Source organism: Meles meles, chromosome 4 (assembly GCF_922984935.1).
Source record: "Meles meles chromosome 4, mMelMel3.1 paternal haplotype, whole genome shotgun sequence".
In the NCBI taxonomy this organism is placed as follows: Eukaryota; Metazoa; Chordata; class Mammalia; order Carnivora; family Mustelidae; genus Meles; species Meles meles.
Window position 1 is genome coordinate 67987855 of NC_060069.1, and position 21185 is coordinate 68009039.

At 34.5% G+C, this 21185-nt stretch overlaps 1 protein-coding gene across 9 annotated transcripts in view; it reads left to right on the forward strand.

Moving 5' to 3' along the window:
- The window catches only part of PHC3 (polyhomeotic homolog 3), a 77865-nt gene that overhangs the window by 29240 nt on the left and 27440 nt on the right, over window positions 1–21185 (forward strand). For 8 of the 9 annotated variants that reach the window (XR_006818111.1, XR_006818112.1, XM_046003863.1 and 5 more), the window contains 5 exons: window positions 2944–3190; window positions 9311–10182; window positions 10475–10522; window positions 15351–15501; window positions 19640–19890. Coding sequence is in view for 7 of the 9 variants with exons in the window: in XM_046003863.1 (XP_045859819.1) it covers window positions 2944–3190; window positions 9311–10182; window positions 10475–10522; window positions 15351–15501; window positions 19640–19890 (1569 nt within the window). In the remaining 2 variants the exon portion in view is untranslated. The remainder of the gene's footprint in view (window positions 1–2943; window positions 3191–9310; window positions 10183–10474; window positions 10523–15350; window positions 15502–19639; window positions 19891–21185) is intronic. The other variant, XM_046003864.1, reaches the window with a different exon arrangement.

The window sequence follows — 21185 nt, forward strand, 5'->3', positions numbered from 1 at the left end:
AAAATAAGAAATTTGGAATATCTTACTCTTATTTACTATTTTAAATGCACCATCCCTTCTCCCCACCATGACCAAGAAAATAAGTAAAAAGTCTGATTTTCAGAAAGATAAAGGACTAAAAGTAGCAAATCTTACTTCCCAAGGCTATCAGGGAATGCTTTTAGAATTGAGAAGAAAATAGTCCTTTGGATTTTAAAGCTGGAAACTCAGCTCTGCTGTTGGCAGTGAGACATTGAATCTTAGTTTCCTCATCTGCAAAGAAGGAATGTTACACAGTAATTCACACAGTATTTGTTAGAGCCAAATTAAATAATAGATATGAGTATTTGAGTAATCCACTATAAAAGTGTAATGTGTGAAATTAGCAGAAATAAATCATGTGCAACCTAGATTTTTTAAAAGTTAGAATGTTTCCATAATTTGATCATAGGAAAAGTTCAGATGAAATGAAAGTTGGACATTAGAAAACTATTCTGTATCTATAAAGGGTGGATTCTTCTCAAAAGGGAACGTCTGTCAAGGACATCTGAGTATGTGATCTTTCTATTAACAGCTAAATTTACTGTACTCTGGGAATATGGTTGACATGTTTGAAATTTATTATAAATATTTAAGCCAAGATGACCATAGTTATTATGGCCATGTTCCAAAATTTATTCATATAGATAATGTATATGATACATATAATAAGCACATACATACATTTTCTTTCAGAATTCCAAAGAACAAAATTATTCTATAGAAATGTATTGCTGCAGGTTTAGGGTTCATTGTGTGAAATCCTCATATACTGTGAATGTGCTTTTTATTTGAAAGAAATTTTTCTTGTTTTTCAGATTATGATTTAGCCTTTGAATATCATTATGATTTGGTTCACTTTCAGATCATTTATGGCAGATGTTCAGTTTTATGCTGTTATTCCCTTCTTGAAAGACTTTAATGTACCTCCACTAGATACTGGTTGAGATTTTTTTTTTGGTTAAATATGAACAGATTTTACTGCTTGCCTAAAAAAACTGTAAATAGAACTAAACACTTAGCAAAAAAAAAAGGCAGTTAATATATATTTTAAAATCAGATGTAGGAGAATATCTCAGGCTTGCGGAGTTTCTGTTATGTCTGCTGCACTGAACTGTGGGGAGTACAAAAATGAATGTCAAAGATGAGAGCTTGCCAGCAAGTGTCTCAGTATTTCACAGACACATTAGTAATTCTAAAATAAGCTAGACATATGTCAGTGCTGTAGGCCAGTATGTCCAAATTCTGTGGGAAAGGCATTGTAAAGGAGAGGAGAAATTATTTCTAACCAGGAACTTTGGAGAGGCTTCTTTGGGAGAGAGTGGGGTTTTACTGGGCCTTGAAGAAAGGATTGGGCTTCAGGAGAATGGCATTTTAGGCAAGAAAAACTTGAGCAGGGGCTCTCTCTAAATGGAGGAAGTATAAGGTGTATTTGGAGAACGGTGAGCAGAACGGTTTGACTAGAATGTGAATATTGTGGATTGAAATAGTGGGGAATGGGGCTTGGAGTGGTTTGGGCCTAGACTGTGGAGGGCTTTGAGTGGCAAGCTGAGAAACCTGGATTTTAGCAATTTTATTTTTGTATTAAATTTCAGTAATTCCACAATTATTAGTCCACTTACATTGCTATGAAATATTTGACAAAAATCTGAGAAGACACTCCATATGGTCTCAGAAAATTCTTTCAGTAGTTTAGAATAGACTGATTCAAGCCTCAACTGCTCTGAAGTGAACATTTGTTCAACACCTGCTGTTGGCTGCCCACTGCATTTGGCACTTGGGAAGAGAAGTTTTAGCCTGTATCAGTTAAACGATACAGTTGTAGAGACAGAACACACATGAAACAGGAATGTGCATAAAGCAGCAGTATCTCATTTTGTCACATGGTTTGTCACTTTAGAATCTTTTGCTTCAGTTTCCTTCTCAGGGTCCGTGCTAGCATAAATGTGTTTAATGCATTCATTTCCAGATCAGTAAAAGGTTAGGCAGCTGTTGGAGAGGCATTTTCTGTCTTGCCCTTTGGAAATGGTATAAACCTCAGGTGAAAGTCATTGGGGGATGATCTTGCTACCATCCAGATTGGTGGTATGTTTAGAATAGCCCTGGATGTAGACAGGAGTCATAGTGTAACCCATTTCGAGGCCCCATTCGAGGTCTTTTCAGTTCACGAGAGCTAGTTCTCAAAGCCACGTGAGTATTCCATAACAACAGGATTTTAAAAAGGAGTTGGGATATGCTTTTAATTATCACAGTGGGCAGGTAATTTGATGAATGAGTTTTCTAATGTACGAGATGAGTGTTCCCTTATAACCTCTGTAGAAGGGGTATTTTTTTTTTTTCTTTTTCTTTCTGATCTGTGTGAGGATGACATTATTGTATATGCACACTCCTAACTGTATGTGGTAACTTCTCCCAAGAGTATGAAGCACTTGTAACCTTCAAGGTTTCACACTCTTGGCCTGGAGGAGTCAGAGTGAAGTTGAAGGGACTGCTCCTTCTCTTATACACCCTGGGCTCTTCTGCCTCCGAGGCTTTGATCAAGTTTTCCTTTTTATCTGGAGTACCCTTCTCTCTCCTTCCCTTCGCCTGTCTCTGAGTTGGTAACTTCAAAATGCAGTATGTTGCTGAGTGATTTCCTCATACATATAGTTCGTTTGATAAATATATATATATACTGTTTTCCTTTTGTTCTTAATGATTCCCTTAATGTCTTTTAAAAAATTTTTACTTAATATTTAAGGTATGATTACTTAGAATAATAACTCCCCTTTCTTTTAGGATTAATCAGTCATTTCAAGTGCTTGGAACTTGATGTGTAAAAAACATAATATAAATGTATTGCCATTGTTGTTATAATGGTAATGATTATCATATCTCAATTAATACCATCTGTTTCATCCTTATTTTTTGTTGTGTGGTTCTTAGGTTCAGAATTTAACATTACGCAGCCAGAAGTTGGGTGTATTATCTAGCTCACAGAATGGTCCGCCAAAAAGCACTAGTCAAACTCAGTCATTGACAATTTGTCATAACAAAACAACTGTCACCAGTTCTAAAATCAGCCAACGAGATCCTTCTCCAGAAAGTAATAAGAAGGGAGAAAGTCCAAGTCTGGAATCACGAAGCACAGCTGTCACCCGGACATCAAGTATTCACCAGTTAATAGCACCAGGTGGGATAAACTTGTTGGAAATAGTTCCATTTTTCACTTTATCAGCAGGCAGAGCAAAACAAAAGATGTCTATTAAGTGAACAAAAATACTTTTAAAAACATTTTTAAATGTGAATTTCATGAGTTTAAAAAAAACAGTATTGTAGTTGAAAAAAGAGAAATCAAAAGACCCCAATAGCTAAAACAAATAATAAAAGTTATTTTGGTTAATTGACATTTGATTACCATCTTTATTATGTGCTGGTCTTTCATTGTATTGGTAAAACCAATAGCTTTTATTTTTTATTTACTTAATTAAAAAAATTCCAACTCCTGTAGAGTTAACATACAGTGTTATATTAGTTCCAGGTGTACAGTATAGTGATTCAGCAATTCTGTATATTACTCTATGCTCATCATCGTACTCTTAATCCCCATCACCTGTTTTACCTGTTCCCACCTCCATCCAGGCCCTCTGGTAACCATCTGCTTGTTCTCTATAGTTAAGAGTCTATTTTTTGGTTTGTCTCTATTTTTTTTTCTTTGTTCATTTGTTAAATTCTACATATGAGTGAAGTCATACGGTGTTTATCTTTCTCTGACTTATTTCGCTTAGCATTATACTCTCTAGCTCTGTCTATATTCTTGCAAATGGCAAGATTTCGTTCTTTTGTATGGCTGAATAATTTGTGTGTGTGTGTGTGTGTGTGTGTATGTATCACATCTTCTTTATCCATTCATCTGTTGATGGACACTTGGGCTGCTTCCGTAATTTGGCTGTTGTAAATAATGTTGCAGTAAATAGTGATGCAGATATCCTTTCAAATTAGTGTTTTCATATTCTTCGGGTAAATACCCAGTACTGTGATTACTGGATTGTAGGATAGTTCTATTTTTACTTTTTTGAGGAACCTCTGTACTGTTTCCCACAGTGGCTGCACCAGTTTGCCTTCCACCAACTGTGCCAGAGGGTTCCTTTTCTCCACATCCTCGTCAACTCTTGTTTCTTGAAAAACCTTTTAGTTTAAAGAAAAAAAAAAGATTTGCCTGTAGTATGCTTTAGTGGGACAGAACTAAAAGCTCTTAAAAAAGCACATTTTTTTTTTAAAGTTATCTTTAGTGAGTGGAGTTTACCACTTTCCAAAAATAAGGATTTTGTATAATTATTTTTCTTATGATGTTGCTTTTTTCCCATCTCTGAGAGGAAGATGTCAGGCAATCAGCCAAGTCGTTTTCATTCTCATCCACCTTTGAATCCCATATGTGCTCTCTCTGCTATCCACAAGATGAGATCCTTCATGGTTCTTAGGCTGAAAATGTTGGGGCCATCCAGAGTGAGTTTCCTTACCACCTCTTCTGTTCATCTCAGAATTACTCAGTGTTGAGCTTCCCTCACTTCTAATAAGATAAGGAGTTACTCGTTTTCTACTTTAAAGTTAACACTGTTTGCTTATGTCATCGATTGTATCTTTTTTACCAGCTCCTAACCTTCTCTTGTAGTTGGTATAGAATCTTTTGTCTCCCTCATGCTGGATCCCTTCCTTTGCTTCTCAAGCATACTTGTATCTCTTCTGTAATATATCTGCATATGTTTTTATTCCAGTCCAGCTCTTGTTTATTGAAAGTATGTGTGTGTGTTATGCACTGGGCTAGACAGCACATATGTTTCCTTGAAAAAAAAAGTCCTTCCTTGATTCAGCTTCATCAAGTAAGCACATTCTTTCTTTTTATAACTATGTATTACTTTTTAAAGATTCATTTTATACTATTGAAGTCTGCTTTTTTTTCACCTAAATCTGTTTCTCTTGCATGTTCCCTCTGTGTTAATATTGCTTGCATTCTCTGTAGTACCCAATCTCAATGTCTTAGAATTGTTTGATATTCCCCTAGTTAGAAATCTCTTATCACTTCGAACTTCTGTAGTGTTTTTATGTTTCTTTGTGGTCCTTTTTCTTTTATAGTTATTTGTATACTTACTGATCTTAGTTTTTCTACTGTATAGTAAGCTCTTTGAGAGTAGGATGATAATAATGAACACTTACGTGTCAGGTACTTTATAATTATTAACTTCCTTAATCATCTTTAGTTTCACCTTTTCACCCTTTTTTCTTGACAGCACTAAGTTGTGCCTTATATGTACTTATTTACATTAGGTGGACAGTAACTATTTGGTGGATTAATAGTGGTTTCTTTTTCCATTTGAATTTTGGAAATTACAGCACAATTTTTTTTTTCCCCATTCAAACTGGGTATCACTGCTTGGAATTCTTAAATCTGAATCTTTAGATAAGTGCAGGCATTGCTGTAATGTATAAATTAATAAGTCCATTCATAGTATAGTGTGATGTGAATTCTTTTTTATAAATATCTGTGTGCCGAGGTCCTGCTCTCTGTATGGCTTGATAATAGGATTTTTGTACTCCAGAGTATTTTCAGCCTCAATCCAGCCTCTTGCCAGTTTTGATAGGTGTCATTGCGGAGCAGTAGTGACCCACTGCACTTGACATGACAGCTTGGGACAATTTTTAGTGATTATAGTTTTGATAGATTATAATGGGGGGTAGGTTAATATCCTTCCAAAGAGATTGCTCCCTTCAGATAAAGCTAGGACCTCTTGCAGGGATAGTTAGTTCAAGCAAGGAGATTACTTTTAGATTTTCAGTTCTCCTGAGCTCCCAATACCTGGTTCTAAGTTGACAGTTACTCTTCCGCTTTTCTTTAATTGATAGTGTGATAGGATTCCTATCGTTGCCCTCCTTCGATGGCCAGTATTTTATGTAGGTTTGGAGGAGACCAGTAAGCTAAAACCATCAGACTCTCAGGACAATTGCAATGCCAAATTTAGATCTCTTAAGTGTGTTAACCAAACTCCAGTTTCCCGTGGTGGTGTTGATTAGAAGTAAAACCAAATGAAATACCCTAAGTCACAAAAACTTTTGCAGTTACCAAACTTATAAATTCACTCAAGCCTTACACTGCAGTTATTCAAAGCAGTTTGTATCTTCTGGCTAGGCAATTGCTGAATTTTTCCACTCTTAGTTTTTCTGCTCGTGTTGGTGAGAAGTTAGTCTGAAGTTAAGGGTTTTGTTTTGTTTTGTTTTTTTGAGATTCTTGGTAATTTATCCTGTTCCTCAGTTTGAAAATGCTTATTTATATAGGTCGCTTTCAAATATAAAAAAATCTACTGGTATTCTACTGTAGCATAGACTAATAATGATTATAATGGATATGGTTATTGTTTTCTTATATTTATTTCTAAGATGCTAAAACCATTTGGTTTTCTTTATTTCTTGAATTTGTAGCTCTCACTTGATAGTTAATCTATTTTTAATATATAAAATAAAGGTGAATTTTAACCATATGACTGGAAATTATCACTAACTGTATTCGAGTTCAAGTTTTTATAGCAGTTTTTAGAGCTTTTATGATATCAGTTGGAAAAAATATATAATTTAATATGTAGTGAAAAGCCTATGCTAGTCTGCTCAGGCTGTCATAAAGGATACCATAGACTACGTGGCTTAAACAGAACATTATTTTCTCAGTTCTGGAGGCTGAAAACCCAAGATCAAGGTCTGGCAGTGTTCATTTTTTAGTGTGAGCTCTCTTCAGGGCTTACAGATGGCTGCCTTCTTGCTGTGTCCTCACATGGCCTTTCATCTGAGTGCTGAGAGAGAGGATAGTGAGCTTTCTACTCTTCTTGTAAGGGCCCCACCCTTCTGACCTCATTTAACCTTAATTACTTCCGCAGAGGCCCCATTACCAAATGTAGTCACAGGAGGTTTAGGGTTTTAACATATGCATTTTGGGGCACTCATATATTCAATCCATAATAGGAACCCAGACTCAGCTAGGGACTATGGGTTCTTTTACACCCAGGGCTTCCCCTCAATAGTTGGGTGATTTCAGGCAATGCACTTAACTGGCCAGTTCCTTCTCCAGTATATATTGGATTAATGTAGCACCCTGTCTACCTCATAAGGTTGTTGTTAACTACTTGGTAAAATAATGTGTTTAATAATTTACAATAATATATAATTATTTAATAATATATTGTAAGTAATTATATAAAGAGCTCTATATATGTGAGAGATGATGCCAATCATTAATTCTCCAAATAAAGGCCATCCTGACAATAATAAAATGTTTATTAAAATCAGAGAAGTTAACAAACATGGTATCATTCTCCAGAGCACTAGGGCTTTTCTTATACAGAAGTATTGTTTCAGATAGCCTTACAATTATTCTCTAATATATTTTCTTGTCACTTGGGCTTAGGGACTAATATAAAATATATAGACTCACTTTGATTTCTCATCAAAGAAAAGCTTAATTTAGGTGAAAGTGTTAATGGAATACTATTGAATTACCTGTTCTAGAGTATAAAAAAGAATCGCTTACTAACTAGAGCTGAGAAAGAACTTTTATTCCATAAATGTGATACCCATTGTACATCAAGAATATGGTATTTTAGTTATAACTTTAAAAATTGATTAAAGTGGCTGTTTGCTGTTATGATGGCAAAACCACTATTTCCCCATATGTAAAAGAGGAAAAATAATACCTACCTATTCCACAGGCATTTTGTGAGAAAAAATGAGAGAAATGTGAAAGCACCTTGAGCCCTTTGAAGGAAAGGCACTCTAGGATTCTGAGATTTTATTGAATGCCCTATAGTGTAGAGTCCTTATCAACACATTTATAAAGTGCTGGCATAAAATTTTCAGTCTTAGTTTGAAGTGCTAGTCTAGTTATGCGAAAATTACTTTGTTAGGTGAAAGTTTAGAATGAATCTCTGTTTTTTTATAAAATAAAATTGGTGAATGTTTTTTGAACATTTTAAGTGCCTGTGTTTTGAGATGTTAATCAGATGTTAATTTCCTTAAAGGACCCCCCCAATTTTAAATGATAACTAAGCAAGTGCAAGAATGTTAAAAAGTTGTTACTAGTTTTTATAAGGCCTTTGTTACAAATGTGGTTAATAGATGTTAAGATGTTACAGCCTTTATCTTAACATTCTGAGATTAAGAAAGTTTTACCCTCACTTTAGACCTATTTTAAATGCATACAGCCTTTGTATGATAGAAATTATTTTCAGTTTATCTTCTAGTGAACCCCATTTCCATTTATATTTAGAGAGGATTTCACCAGCACCTCCCTCTGCGTAAACATACAAGCTAGTATGCAGAAGAGGCATGATAATGGGATAACTATTTACTACTTGATTTTGCTAATTCTTATATATATTATCCCTGTTGTGAGTGACTCCTCTGTGGAAAAACGGATGCTGTCTTTTATAGATTACTGTAGGGTTTTTGTTGTTTTTTTTTCTTGGGTGGGGCAGGGGAGAAGTAAAACAAGATCTTTTATTTAGACAGCATGAACTTATTGCCGCCAAACTAGTGCTGTCCTGGGTTTGGAGTGGCCCCGGAAATTTTATTTCTTAGTTACAGTGATTATTCAGCAGTACTGTAGAATTCACACTTGTGTTCTGCTTAGCTAAATTAACTTGTTATACAAAACATTTTCTGTTCCTGGGTCCAATAATACCAACTTTTCATCTTGGCTCAAATTTGGAAACTTACTTGGGAAGCTTTGTAAATAATTACATTGGGTCTTAGTTGGAAGACTATTTAGACATAGACTAGAAAGTTATGAGACCTTTATTTTATGAATTTTGATACTGTATTTTTATGATTTTGAAGTTATTTTTATAGATCTTATATTTGTTCTGGGGTACTCCTCTTCTCCCCAGAGAAGGAATTCACATAAACTTTGTTTAAAATTAATGCAGATTTTCTGGTAACTTCAATAAGAATAAATTTAATAAGAATAAATCATGTATATTTAATAATTTAATCAGAATAAATCATGTATATTTCAGATGTATGAATCAATTGCTTAAGGCCATTTTTCTTTTGGGACTTATCACAGCTATAGTCTGTTCATGAAATCTTTATAGTTTTCCAAGGAAAAGTTGTTTGTCATTATATTTTCAAATCACTCTTGTTGGGAAGACTTGTAATAGATTTTTGGTGATTAAGATCTTCTGATGTGAAAACTTTCCTCTTTTAGATTTGTTTATAAATTTCTAGGCTATTTTTGGAAAAAAATACTAATTGTCATTTTTTTCTCTCACAGCTTCATATCCTCCAATTCAGCCTCATCCTCTAATAAAACATCAGCAGATTCCTCTTCATTCACCACCTCCCAAAGTTTCCCATCATCAGCTGATATTACAGCAGCAGCAACAGCAAATTCAGCCAATCACCCTTCAAAATCCAACTCAAGACCCACCCCCATCCCAGCACTGTATGCCACTCCAAAACCATGGCCTTCCTCCAGCTCCTAGTAATGCTCAGTCACAGCATTGTTCGCCAATTCAGAGCCATCCCCCTCCTTTAACAATGTCTCCTAGCCAGTCGCAGTCAGCACAGCAGTCTGTAGTGGTGTCTCCCCCGCCGCCTCATTCTCCAAGTCAGTCTCCTACTATAATTATCCATCCACAGGCCCTTATTCAGCCACACCCTCTTGTGTCCCCGGCTCTCCAGCCAGGGCCAAACCTGCAGCAATCCACTGCTAATCAGGTGCAGCCTACAGCACAGCTGAATCTTCCATCCCATCTTCCACTTCCAGCTTCCCCTGTTGTGCACATTGGCCCAGTTCAGCAGTCCGCTTTGGTGTCCCCAGGTCAGCAGATTGTGTCTCCAACATCACACCAGCAGTATTCAACCCTGCAGTCCTCTCCAATTCCAATTGCAACCCCCCCGCAGATGTCGGCATCTCCTCCAGCTCAGATTCCACCACTGCCCTTGCAGTCTATGCAGTCTTTACAAGTGCAGCCTGAAATTCTATCCCAGGGCCAGGTTTTGGTGCAGAATGCTTTGGTGTCGGAAGAGGAGCTTCCAGCTGCAGAAGCTTTGGTCCAGTTGCCATTTCAGACTCTTCCTCCTCCACAGACTGTTGCGGTAAACCTACAAGTACAACCACCAGCACCTGTTGATCCACCAGTGGTAAGCCCTTGGAAGCTCTTTGACTTTCTTGCTGAACTGAGAGTAAAAACTATTTTCTCCCACGTTGTTATATCGCTAGATCTAAATGCCTTTGAATTTAAAAAGCTTGAAATTTCCATCTGTCAGTGGCTGACAAACATGCTGTATGGGCAAAAAAAAAAAAAATGCCATTTGTTGTAGTATGGTTGCATGCTTGATAATTTGTGATGGTTATTAAAGTCCCTCGTTAATTTTATTACTATTTAAACAAATCCATCTGCTATCTTTACAGAGTTGATTTTTTTTCCCCAAGGGAATGCATTTGAACCAGTGTCATCTGCACAAAGTTTTTTCTCTTAAGGTGATTATCCTTCATAGATCCCTTCTGTTGGCTTGTATGTTCTTAAACGTATGGTTTATCTACCTAACCTTTTTGGTTGTGTGCATTCTGAAGTCCTGGGCCTTTATGGGCTTTGGTTTCAAGGTGGAGGTATGCTTGTATGATGTAATTTTGGGGTAAAATTATATTGTGTAATTAAATTTTGTAGAAAAGACATTTACTCCAGGAGAGAATGCAGCTTTGCGAAAAACATTAACTGTAGCCCATCTTTTAGAATTATTAAACTTCTGATTTTTAAATTTCTGTGAAGAGAAGAGATATACTTTAAATGTTTCTCATTTAAAAAGCTAAAAATACTGAGTGGATAAATTGAATACTGAGGATGAAAAAAATCAATTGGGAGGAATAAAAGTTCTGAATAATTGAGATCATGGTGAAATTTATCAGACTAAACCTCTAGCAATGGTACATGTTGCCTGGAAAAGAACATTAGCTTGAGGAATGTTTTTTTTTAAACATTGTCTGTGGGGTGCCTGGGTGGCTCAGTGAGTTAAAGCCTCTGCCTTCGGCTCAGGTCATGATCCCAGAGTCCTGGGATCAAGCCCCCCATAGGGCTCTGTGCTCTGCAGGGAGCCTGCTTCCTCGCCTCTCTGCCTGCCTCTCTGCCTACTTGTGATCTCTGTCAAATAAATAAATAAAATCTTAAAAAAAAAAAATAAACATTGTCTAAAAGACTTCAAATTTGTAAAATAATTTACAATAAAAATTGAAATAAGTTCTCTAAATGTTTAGGCAGAATGCTCAAATTAATAATGAATTTATAATTGAGGAAAATAGTCTTCCCAAAGAAGGTTTCATATCAGATTTCACTGAAGAGATTTTGTCACTTAAAATTAATTATCATTAATTCAGAAAGGAAAGGAGTTTCAAAGTCTGTTCCTTAATGGGAAACGTTTTTGGTTTTCAGGATGCAAATTTATAGATTCTTTATTGTTATCATCCCCATTGACGTTAATAGGCATAAAGAAATTGACTTCCACTTCTAATTTACCTTTATTAAAAACAGCCCAATAGAAACAATAGGCAGCTAGAAATAAGTTCGTCATTCAGTTCTCATGTATCTTTTTTTAGATTTTTGAAGAATTTACAATGAATATTTTAATATAAAACATAGGCTTCCAAGTGTACAGTAATTTCTAAGAAATTTTAAATTTATATTCTTACTAGCTCAGTGATTTGGGTTTTAATAAGTAAGTAAAATTTCTTAGTATGCCTTCTAATTTTCTAATTGTTTTTATTAGGGGAAACTCTGGAGGAACATATTTGGTATAGGAATACCAACATAATACATTAAAGCTAAAAAATTTGAGGTCTTGGTAGTTCTTGCTGTCTTCTTTTAAGAACAATAAAAAAAAATCTAGATTTTTCTCATTTTTGGAAGTTTTTGTTTTCCCTCATGAAAGTAGTAACTTTTGCTGTTGTCAGTGGTGTGCTCATACTTGCTATGGATGTACCTATGTTATTTTTCTTACCTTTTATCTTTCTTTTAGTACCATACCCTATTTATTAAGTTACTCTGTTTTTCTTTCATTACCTTTGATCTCATTTTTTTTTATCAAATCATGTTTCTTCATGAATTATGCATCTCTTCACAGTTACCTGGTTGTTTCAAATATTTAAAGATAATATTTATTTACTTCTTAAGAGATGTGAAATTTTAAAAGATTAAGTGTGAATTATCAAAGTGAAAGTGTATATTTTAAAAAATATATTTATAAAAGATACATTTATAAAACTAAGATTTTTCATTGACATTTGGGTATGATAAGATATGTGAGAGTAGATAATTTAGAACTAATAAATGTTCTACAGTTTATTTAGGAAAGGAAGACAGATGGGACTAATGTATTTTATTGAGGTAAGTTTGGTACTCATTGCTGGTTTTAGAATAGTTGTAGTTCTGAGCTAAACAGAAATTGCGTTGTGCAGTCTTCTAACGATCTTGTGAATAAAACCTCCATTTCTTCGCTTTATTCAATATTTTAGTTGTTGCACTTGGATTTTTTAGCTCATGGTGCCAGATGTCTGTGACAGATGTTTTTGCCTACTTCTTTTATTAACCTATTTTGCCTTTACATAGCAGATTTGGAAGAAAGTATATATATTTAGGCTTACCTATAAAGAATGACAAATATTTTATAATATTCTTTGATGGATTATTTCAGTATGTACTGTTTTTGTTATGACTCTTATTCTTTAAAACTCTTAAATTATTTTTTAAAAACCAGAGTTTTTAAACTCAAAAATCAAACTTAGATTTCTTAAAAGTCACTGTAGCATGTGTTTTAAAAACTTCTGACAACATTAATATTAAAGAGAGAATTTCAACATTTTAAGAAAAGATAATATCTAATAAAGGCATGTTACACAGATACAATTGAACTGGTTGGTAAAACCATACTTGTCTAATTACCTCTGAATCAACATCCCTACCACTGCCAAGTTAGGTAATCACGACAGCAGATGTTCTTCAGTAGAAGATTTTATACTTTTTTTCCTTTAACCCCCATGACATTTCCTTTGAATGACTTTCCTTGTATTGGACATTATTGTCATTAAGAAAAATTATCATTATACTGTATAATAAGCAGCTGTTTTTACTTCTGAGCATCCAGACATGAGGCAGGGAATCTCTCAGTGAAACAGGTTTCCAGATGCAGGGTTGGCAGCCAATAACTTTTTTTTTTTTTTAAGGATTTTATTTTATTTATCTGACAGAGATCACAAGTAGGCAGAGAGGCAGGCAGAAAGAGAGGGGGAAGCAGGCTCCCTGCGGAGCAGAGAGCCCGATGTGGGGCCCGATCCCAGAACCCTGGGATCACGACCTGAGCTGAAGGCAGAGGCTTTAACCCACTGAGCCACCCAGGCACCCCAGCAAATAACTTTTAAAAATGTAGTCTACTTTGTTGAATCAGATCACAGTTCTGGATATTGTAATTGGTATAAGATTATCAGTAACTGGAAGATTCTTAAACTTTTTTTTTTTTTTTTAGGATTTCTAATTTTTTGTTTTTTTAAGATTTTATTTATTTATTTGACAGAGAGGAGATCACAAGTAGGCAGAGAGGCAGGCAGAAAGAGAGAGGAGGAAGCAGGCTCCCCGCGGAGCAGAGAGCCCCATGCGGGGCTCGATCCCAGGACCCTGAGATCATGACCTGAGCCGAAGGCAGCGGCTTAATCCACTGAGCCACCCAGGCGCCCCGGATTTCTAAATTTTTAAACAAAGGAAAAGACATGTTTTTCTTTTTAAGATGTTTTATTCTTTTTTTTTTTTTTTTAAGATTTTATTTATTTAGTTGAGAGAGACAGATAGCAGAAGAGAGCAGGAGCAGGGAGGAGAGGGAGAACCAGGCTCCCTGCTGAGCTGGGAGTGCATTGCGGTACTTGATTCTAGAACGCTGGGATCATGACCTGACCTGAAGGCAGATGCTTAACTGACTGAGCCACCCAGGAGTGCTGAGATATTTTATTCTTAATAGAGGCTTGGAAAGTTAGGTTGTTTTTTTTTTTTTTTAAACTCTATCACTGTTGCTAGATTTATTCCTTTGTAGATGAAACTTGGTAGTCCTTTTAATAACACATGCTTTATGCTGGTTTTAATAATTTAAGTCATTTTTTAATTTCATTTTGTATACTTCAAATGACCAGACTTTTTCAGTAGTTTGATTAAAAATACATATAATATTAGATATCACAAAGTTTTTTGTGACTGTTGAGAGAATCTTGTTTTAATGTTTATTAGAAATACTAATCCGTTTAGGTAAATAATCTTAAAAACTCATGACCTTCGTAAATTTAAGTAATAAGCTTTGTATATAAAAGAAAGGAAAAGAACTGCTTTGTGGCTTTGTTTTTAGTAGCCTGTCATTTTTCAAAAATAATGGTTAAGTATGATGACAAAATAGTCTAAAATTGGCCTTGGGAAACAGTCTTAAGTTTAATGAATAATTAATAAGTTATTTTAGGTTACATAGTACCTTCTCGGATTGAGTCCATGTTTTCTTACAGTGTGCTCTTTAGCATTAGATAACAAGGTTGTTAAGTTAAAAACTTAAAAACTTTATAAGGAACAGTATTAAAGAACTAAAAATAATATGTTAAATGGCTTATTAGGAGAGGGGTGTGTGTGTATGTGTGTGTGTGTGTATGTATATTATTTCAAGGACATATATTTTCTGTTTACCTGGTAGTAGCTTACAAAAACTTCATTAGATTCTTGAGTAGATCAGAAAATTAAAGATATAATTGCATACCTTTTTTGTATGTTTTCAGACATTACTTTTCATAATTTAATCTTCAGTTCACATGAATATAATAAAAAAGAGCCTGGGGTATCATCCTTTAAACAGTTCCTGATATATGTCATTTTGGAGATTCACTTAGTGGGCTTGTGAAGAATACTAGTATTTATTTTGACTTATGACAGTTGAAGTTAATAGAAACAATAGTAAATTCCCCAAATAGTTATTTGAATGTATAAAATCAAAACTTTTTTTTTAATTCTCAAAATTAAAAATATGCTCTGACTTGACTTCCACCTTTTTGAAACTTTAGTACTTTGTATCTTAGATATTGATCCATAGCTTGCTTTTAGTGAAATATTGTCAAGCATTATGAAAAGCCTCATTTGAGCTGTTTTAAAGTTTTCTTTTCAGTCTGTCAAATAATCATTCTCTTTTTAAAATTTAAAACACTTAGAGTTTATTATTATTTTTTTCAATTAAGTTAGAAACACCTTAGTAAATGTATTTTTAGAAACATTTTAAGGTCGTGTGGTTTGTCATTGCAGGTTTATCAAGTAGAAGATGTGTGTGAAGAAGAAATGCCTGAAGAGTCAGATGAATGTGTCCGGATGGATAGAACCCCACCACCACCCACACTGTCTCCAGCAGCTATAACTGTGGGGAGAGAAGATTTGACTTCTGAACATCCTTTGTTAGGTAAGGAAATACCTAAATTTTGGAGAATTTTCTATTAGTAAATGTTAGTAATAAAGTTTAGTAAACTTAATGAAGTTTAATAACTGGAGATAGTATTAAGCTATTGTGTAATTACAGCAAAATACAGATAGTGAGTTTGCACAGTTTTTTTTAGTAGTTTGCACAGATACATTTTATATGCCCATTCAGATTCATGTGTCAAGTTAGTGTTTAAAAATTAGAATAAATTAGAATAATTCATTAAAAATTAGAATAAATCAGAGTACTATTAAAAGATTCCAATTATGCTTTCCAGAAATCACAAAGCATTCTGAGTCATATCTGACATTCCTCATAATTGCTTGTGATCCAGGCTGAGTCTGTTTTTAAAAGTCTTCACTTCTTTCCCATACAGTTCTTAAATTAAACCTCACTAATTTTCACTAGAGACATGGATTAAAAAATTCTTGGCCTTAAGCATTTAAATTTTTATTCACTACTTTAGTGCTACTCATGCTGTGTGCTCCTCACAATGTTAAAGTGACTGTGAATCCTAGGTGTTTTACTAAAACATTAGTATGACCTAGAGCCCAGTGTCTAGGTCCTAAAAAAGACAATAGTCCATGTTAGATTTTTATTTTTATTTATTTAATAAGAACTTTTCTTTTTTTCCCTTTAAACATAGGGCTCGAACTCATGACCCGGAGATCAAGAGCTGCATGCTCTACTATCAGATTCTTTAAAATTTAGGAATAATTTCTTTAGATTGAGGTTGGCAAACTATAGCTCATGCTTTAAATCTTTTCTGCTGCCTGTTTTTGCATGGCCCATGAGCTGAGGATGATTTTAAAATTTTTAAATGGTTAAAAAAAAAATCAAAAGAAAAGTAACATTTCATGCCACGTGAAATCAAATTTCATTGTCCATAAAAACTATTCTGTATAACACAGCTGCCTTCACTTATTTGAATATTGTCTTTACTTTTGCATTACTGTGGCAAAGAAGAGTAGTTGCAGAGCCCATATAGCTCTTCATAGAAAGTTTGCTGACCCTTGACCCAGATAATCCTAACCTTGATTCAGTCTTCCTTGTAAGTATTCAGTTCTCCTGAACTCCTTATGGCCCTTGTGATTATTTACAGTAAACAAGAACCATCATCACCTATGTGGAAACAAACTGTAACAGGACATTGACTTTGCTACCAAAGATACCCTTGCCCTCTTTCTCTTTTTTTCAAGTGTGCCAGTGCTCTAACCCTTCCCTTCTCTCTGATTTCCTTTCTTACTATCATTGTGAATCTCTGGAAAGCACAGAAGGGGGAAGATCAGTTTTCTTCCAATATTTTCTCCCTGCTGAGAAATAGAAAATGTTTAGTCAGTAAAATGATATAACATGTTTAAGACAAGTTTAATACTATTGCCTGTGTTTATTCGTAGTAATACCACAAAAGATAGATTTAGGAAAATCTGTAGTATTAAATCTTTGTAGTTTCTCTGAACTGAAAATGGATTTAATGTTGCTGCAGATTGCCTGGAGTTTGATTTAAAGGCAGAAATAAAAGTTTAATTAGATAATAACCTTGCATTGTGAGCATGATTTAATTACCTAAAAAGCATTTTTAATGGTGACACAAAGAAAATTTAAACATTTCTGAACTATTGGAACACAAAAACATCTTCATATTTTTTTCCTCAAGAATTCAGGGCAAGATCCTGTCAAGCAATCCCTCTGGCTAAATTGTCCGAGTACAATGTAGACTTCTGAATGTTCCTGTAATTTACTTCATACTTACTACTGTGTGTATGAGGGGAAAAACAAGCACAAATTGACTTTTAGAATAACTTTCAGTAAATCATGAAATAAACTGGCTTGCAAAAATAGAGGGATTTATTCCCATCCAGTGTTCAGTTTTCTTAAATCTTTAGAAATTTTTTAGAAGTGAAAAGCATCCATAAAAAAAGGTGGAAAAAGCTCATAGATCTTGCTTATTAGAAAATGCGACTGTGAATAGGTAGAGTTCTGTCAGTTGTGTTTTCTTTCCCAGTTACCTTAAATCTAGAGAGTGTAATAATTGTGTTTTTGTCCTACATCAGTGTTTGTCATATGTTTTATTTTAACAGCTGATTATACACTGGCAAGTAACAGCTATTAGCTTCTTCAAAAAGTTAGTAACTTATAGCTCTAGTTTTAACAACACTTATGATGTTAGAAGATGGGCACATATGATCTAAAAATTAATTAGAACATACACCAAGCAGTATCTTCTTAACAAACCATATTCTGCTTGATGCAGCTATATATATATTTAAAGCTTTTATTTATTTTTTTATTTGAGAGAGGGACAGAGGGAGGGCACGAGTTGGGGGGAGGGGTTGAGGGAGAGGGAATCTCAAGCAGATTCTGTTGAGCTGGGAGCCTGACAAGGGGCTCAGTCTCACAACCCTAAGATCATGATCTGAGCCAAAACCAAGAGTCAAATGCCTAACAGATTGAGCCACCCAGGTGCCCTATGGTGGCTTTTATTTCTAAAATAACAAAGTATCTATAAATCTGTAAGGGACGTTAAAATTTTATCTTATTTTTCAGTATTCCATAGATTTATATTTCCCTTCAAACAGAAAAAAATATCTTTCAGTCCTACGTTAGAGTTTTATAATTTTTATCCCTTTTCCTCTAGGAGTAAATGTGAAGATTTAGTATGTAGGATAGGATTTTCCTGGAGTTCTCCAGTTTGGTAAAGCATGTGTACAATACTGTGTGTGTTCCCGAAATCAGCAAACTAGCATTTTCTGTTGACTTTCTTGTTAAGTTTTTAATAAGGGATCGTGTAATTTTAAACTGTTTTTCCAGTGCAATTTACCTTGGTGGATTATTTGATATGGCATTAAGAAATGCCATATAATAGTGCTGTGATAAGCTATATTATATTAATCACAGTTTCTGAGTGTGAATTGTTAGAACTTTCCATTTCTGAGATTATACAGATGATCAGTACACTATTTTCTTAGCTGAAATTTTATTCTTTAGGGGTTCCTATTCTCTACGCAACTGGGCTGTATTTTGAGCATCTTTGATAGTGGTGTTAACCCTTTTCTTACTAGTGGAGAGGAGTTACCACAGCAATTAAGAGCATTGTCTCAAGAACTGAACCTCTGGGTTAGTATCCCAGCTCTATTACATAATTAGTTGTGTACCCTTGGGTAAGTTACTTTATTTTTCTGTTTCCACACTATGAAATGGAGATAATAACAGTACCTACTCTTGGGCTAGTTTTGAGAGTTAAATGAGTTACAGGATGTGAGGCATTTACACAGTACCTGGCATGTAAGTGTTCAGTAAGTTGTAGTATTGAGACATATGCTGTTTTTTTGTTACTTTTCTTAGACGTCTATAATCACAGATATTTTTAGCTGCCAGCCAGTTCCATCTATAACTTTAGTACATCTATACACTTTAGTACATACCTTCATCTATACAGTGAAGGTTTGGTGCTTTCCTATGGGCAGGTAAAGTCTGTCATAGGCTGTGGGGTCTCTCTTATTGTGGTCTTCAGAGTTTTAAGGGGGGGGGGGATCACAGTGATCCAACCCAAGCAGTTGCCTGATACTAAAGTGCTGCCCAAAACTGACATACACAGTGTCACTGAAGAGTTGTTAAAAAAAATTGTGCATGGATTTGGATTAGCCTTACTACATGAAATAAAGATGGTGCTGTGTAATCCTGTAAAAATCTCTACTTATTCTGTGGATTTGATGATCCTTTTTTATTTAAGTATACTTTCAGAGTACTTCCCCCCCCCCCCATGTACCTGGAATATATAAACAGGAACATAGGGAATTTAATATTTGTGTAGCTTGAAATTTTTTTTAAAAAGCAACAGTTTTCATAATTATTCTTAAATTGACATTCTAAAACACTTTTCGTATCTTACAGGACAGTTCTTTTAACCAGGGTTGGAACAATCACTTTGAGCAAGTTATTCCCTTCTGTAAAGTGGGGATAGTAGTAGCTTCTATCTCATAAGATTAGATGAAAGATCTTAGAATGGTGTTTTAAAGCACCAGGTGTGGACTCTTATTGTTAATAATGTTTATTCTTGAATTTTTTTCTTACTTGCCGCACAGAATGCTAAAGATAAAAAAATGACTTTTTGTTCCAGAGCAAGTGGAATTACCTGCTGTGGCATCAGTCAGTGCTTCAGTAATTAAATCTCCATCAGATCCTTCACATGTTTCTGTTCCTCCACCTCCACTCTTACTTCCAGCTGCTACCACAAGGAGTAATAGTACGTCCGTGCCCAGTAACATTCCCAGTATAGAAAACAAACCTCCACAGGCTATTGTTAAACCACAGATCTTAACCCATGTTATTGAAGGCTTTGTGATTCAGGAGGGATTGGAGCCATTTCCTGTAAGTAGTAAGCAAATTTGTATTTTTTCAATTATTCAAGTGGCATTATCTTTAAATGTAGTGTATTTGTTCTTTAATAAAATGCTAATAATTTATTTCAAAAAAGTTGTCAATCTCTTATCTAGAATTTCTCTATATGTTATTTATATATTTCTAGAATTTTTTTATGCTAGCTATGTATAAACTAAGGAAAAAATTTCAGGATATTAAGGATATTAATTTTATAATTTTTAGAGAAAGATAACGGGAAGTTTACTCCAGTGAGATAAATATTTTTCTTTTTTTAAGAGGACTGAAATGACACCTAAAGTACATTATTTTTTTTTAAATGATGTTTCTTATATAATGCATACTTTGTGAACTTTAACTTAAGTGCATAAAATAATAATTTCCCAATGACCCGATACTTCTGAAGTTACCCAGTTGATGGTTTATAATTAGCAAGTAGATTTTCTCATTCTTAAATCTCAGCCTTCAGTCAAATTTTAAAAATGCCTTAAAATCTTCGTTTCACGTTGGAGATGTTATTTCTGTCACTGTAAGTCTTATAAGTTGAGACTAGCTGTATATAATTTATATGCTAATATCTAGAGATGAATATTTTTCCATAGAAAATAAATCAAAGACAAGTGGCCAAAGTCAAAGCCAAAATCTAAGACAAGAAAATAAAATAATTCATTTCAAAGGCCTTTTATACCCATTTTTTTTAGATTCATGGGTGGTGAATATTTTGCATTGTGTTCGTGGGTTGCCTCATCATTTGCTTTTGTATTCAGTTAACTGTGTTTTAAATTTGGATCTCCTATAAGAATTCTGAGAGTGGAGCAATAGTCTTTTTCCCCTGATGCTCAGGGTTTGGATCTTGGCAGTGCTGTATACAGTAACCTTTGTTAAGTCCCTCAACCTTTATGATCTTAAGTTTTGCTCATCTGGCAAACAGATGATGCTTGGCTGTGAGGGTTATTGTGAGCATTAGATGTGCACAAGTTGTTCTGTGTAGTTCCTGGCACTTGTACCCATAGCTTCTGTTATTAACAGTGACAATTACAACTTTTTTCCTGATTACAAAATTAATAATGTATTATTTTAAATGGAAAATATGGGAAATATACAGAGCAGATAATTCTCAGTAACACCACGTGTATTTTTTTACATATATATTTCATATGATCAAGATTGTTATATATATAGTTCTGCTTCTGTAACTTGGGATATTTAGAGCTTTTGTTTTCTTGTAAGATTAATAGTACTTTGGAAACATTTTGAAAGGTTAAATAATACTCCACTTTATGGAA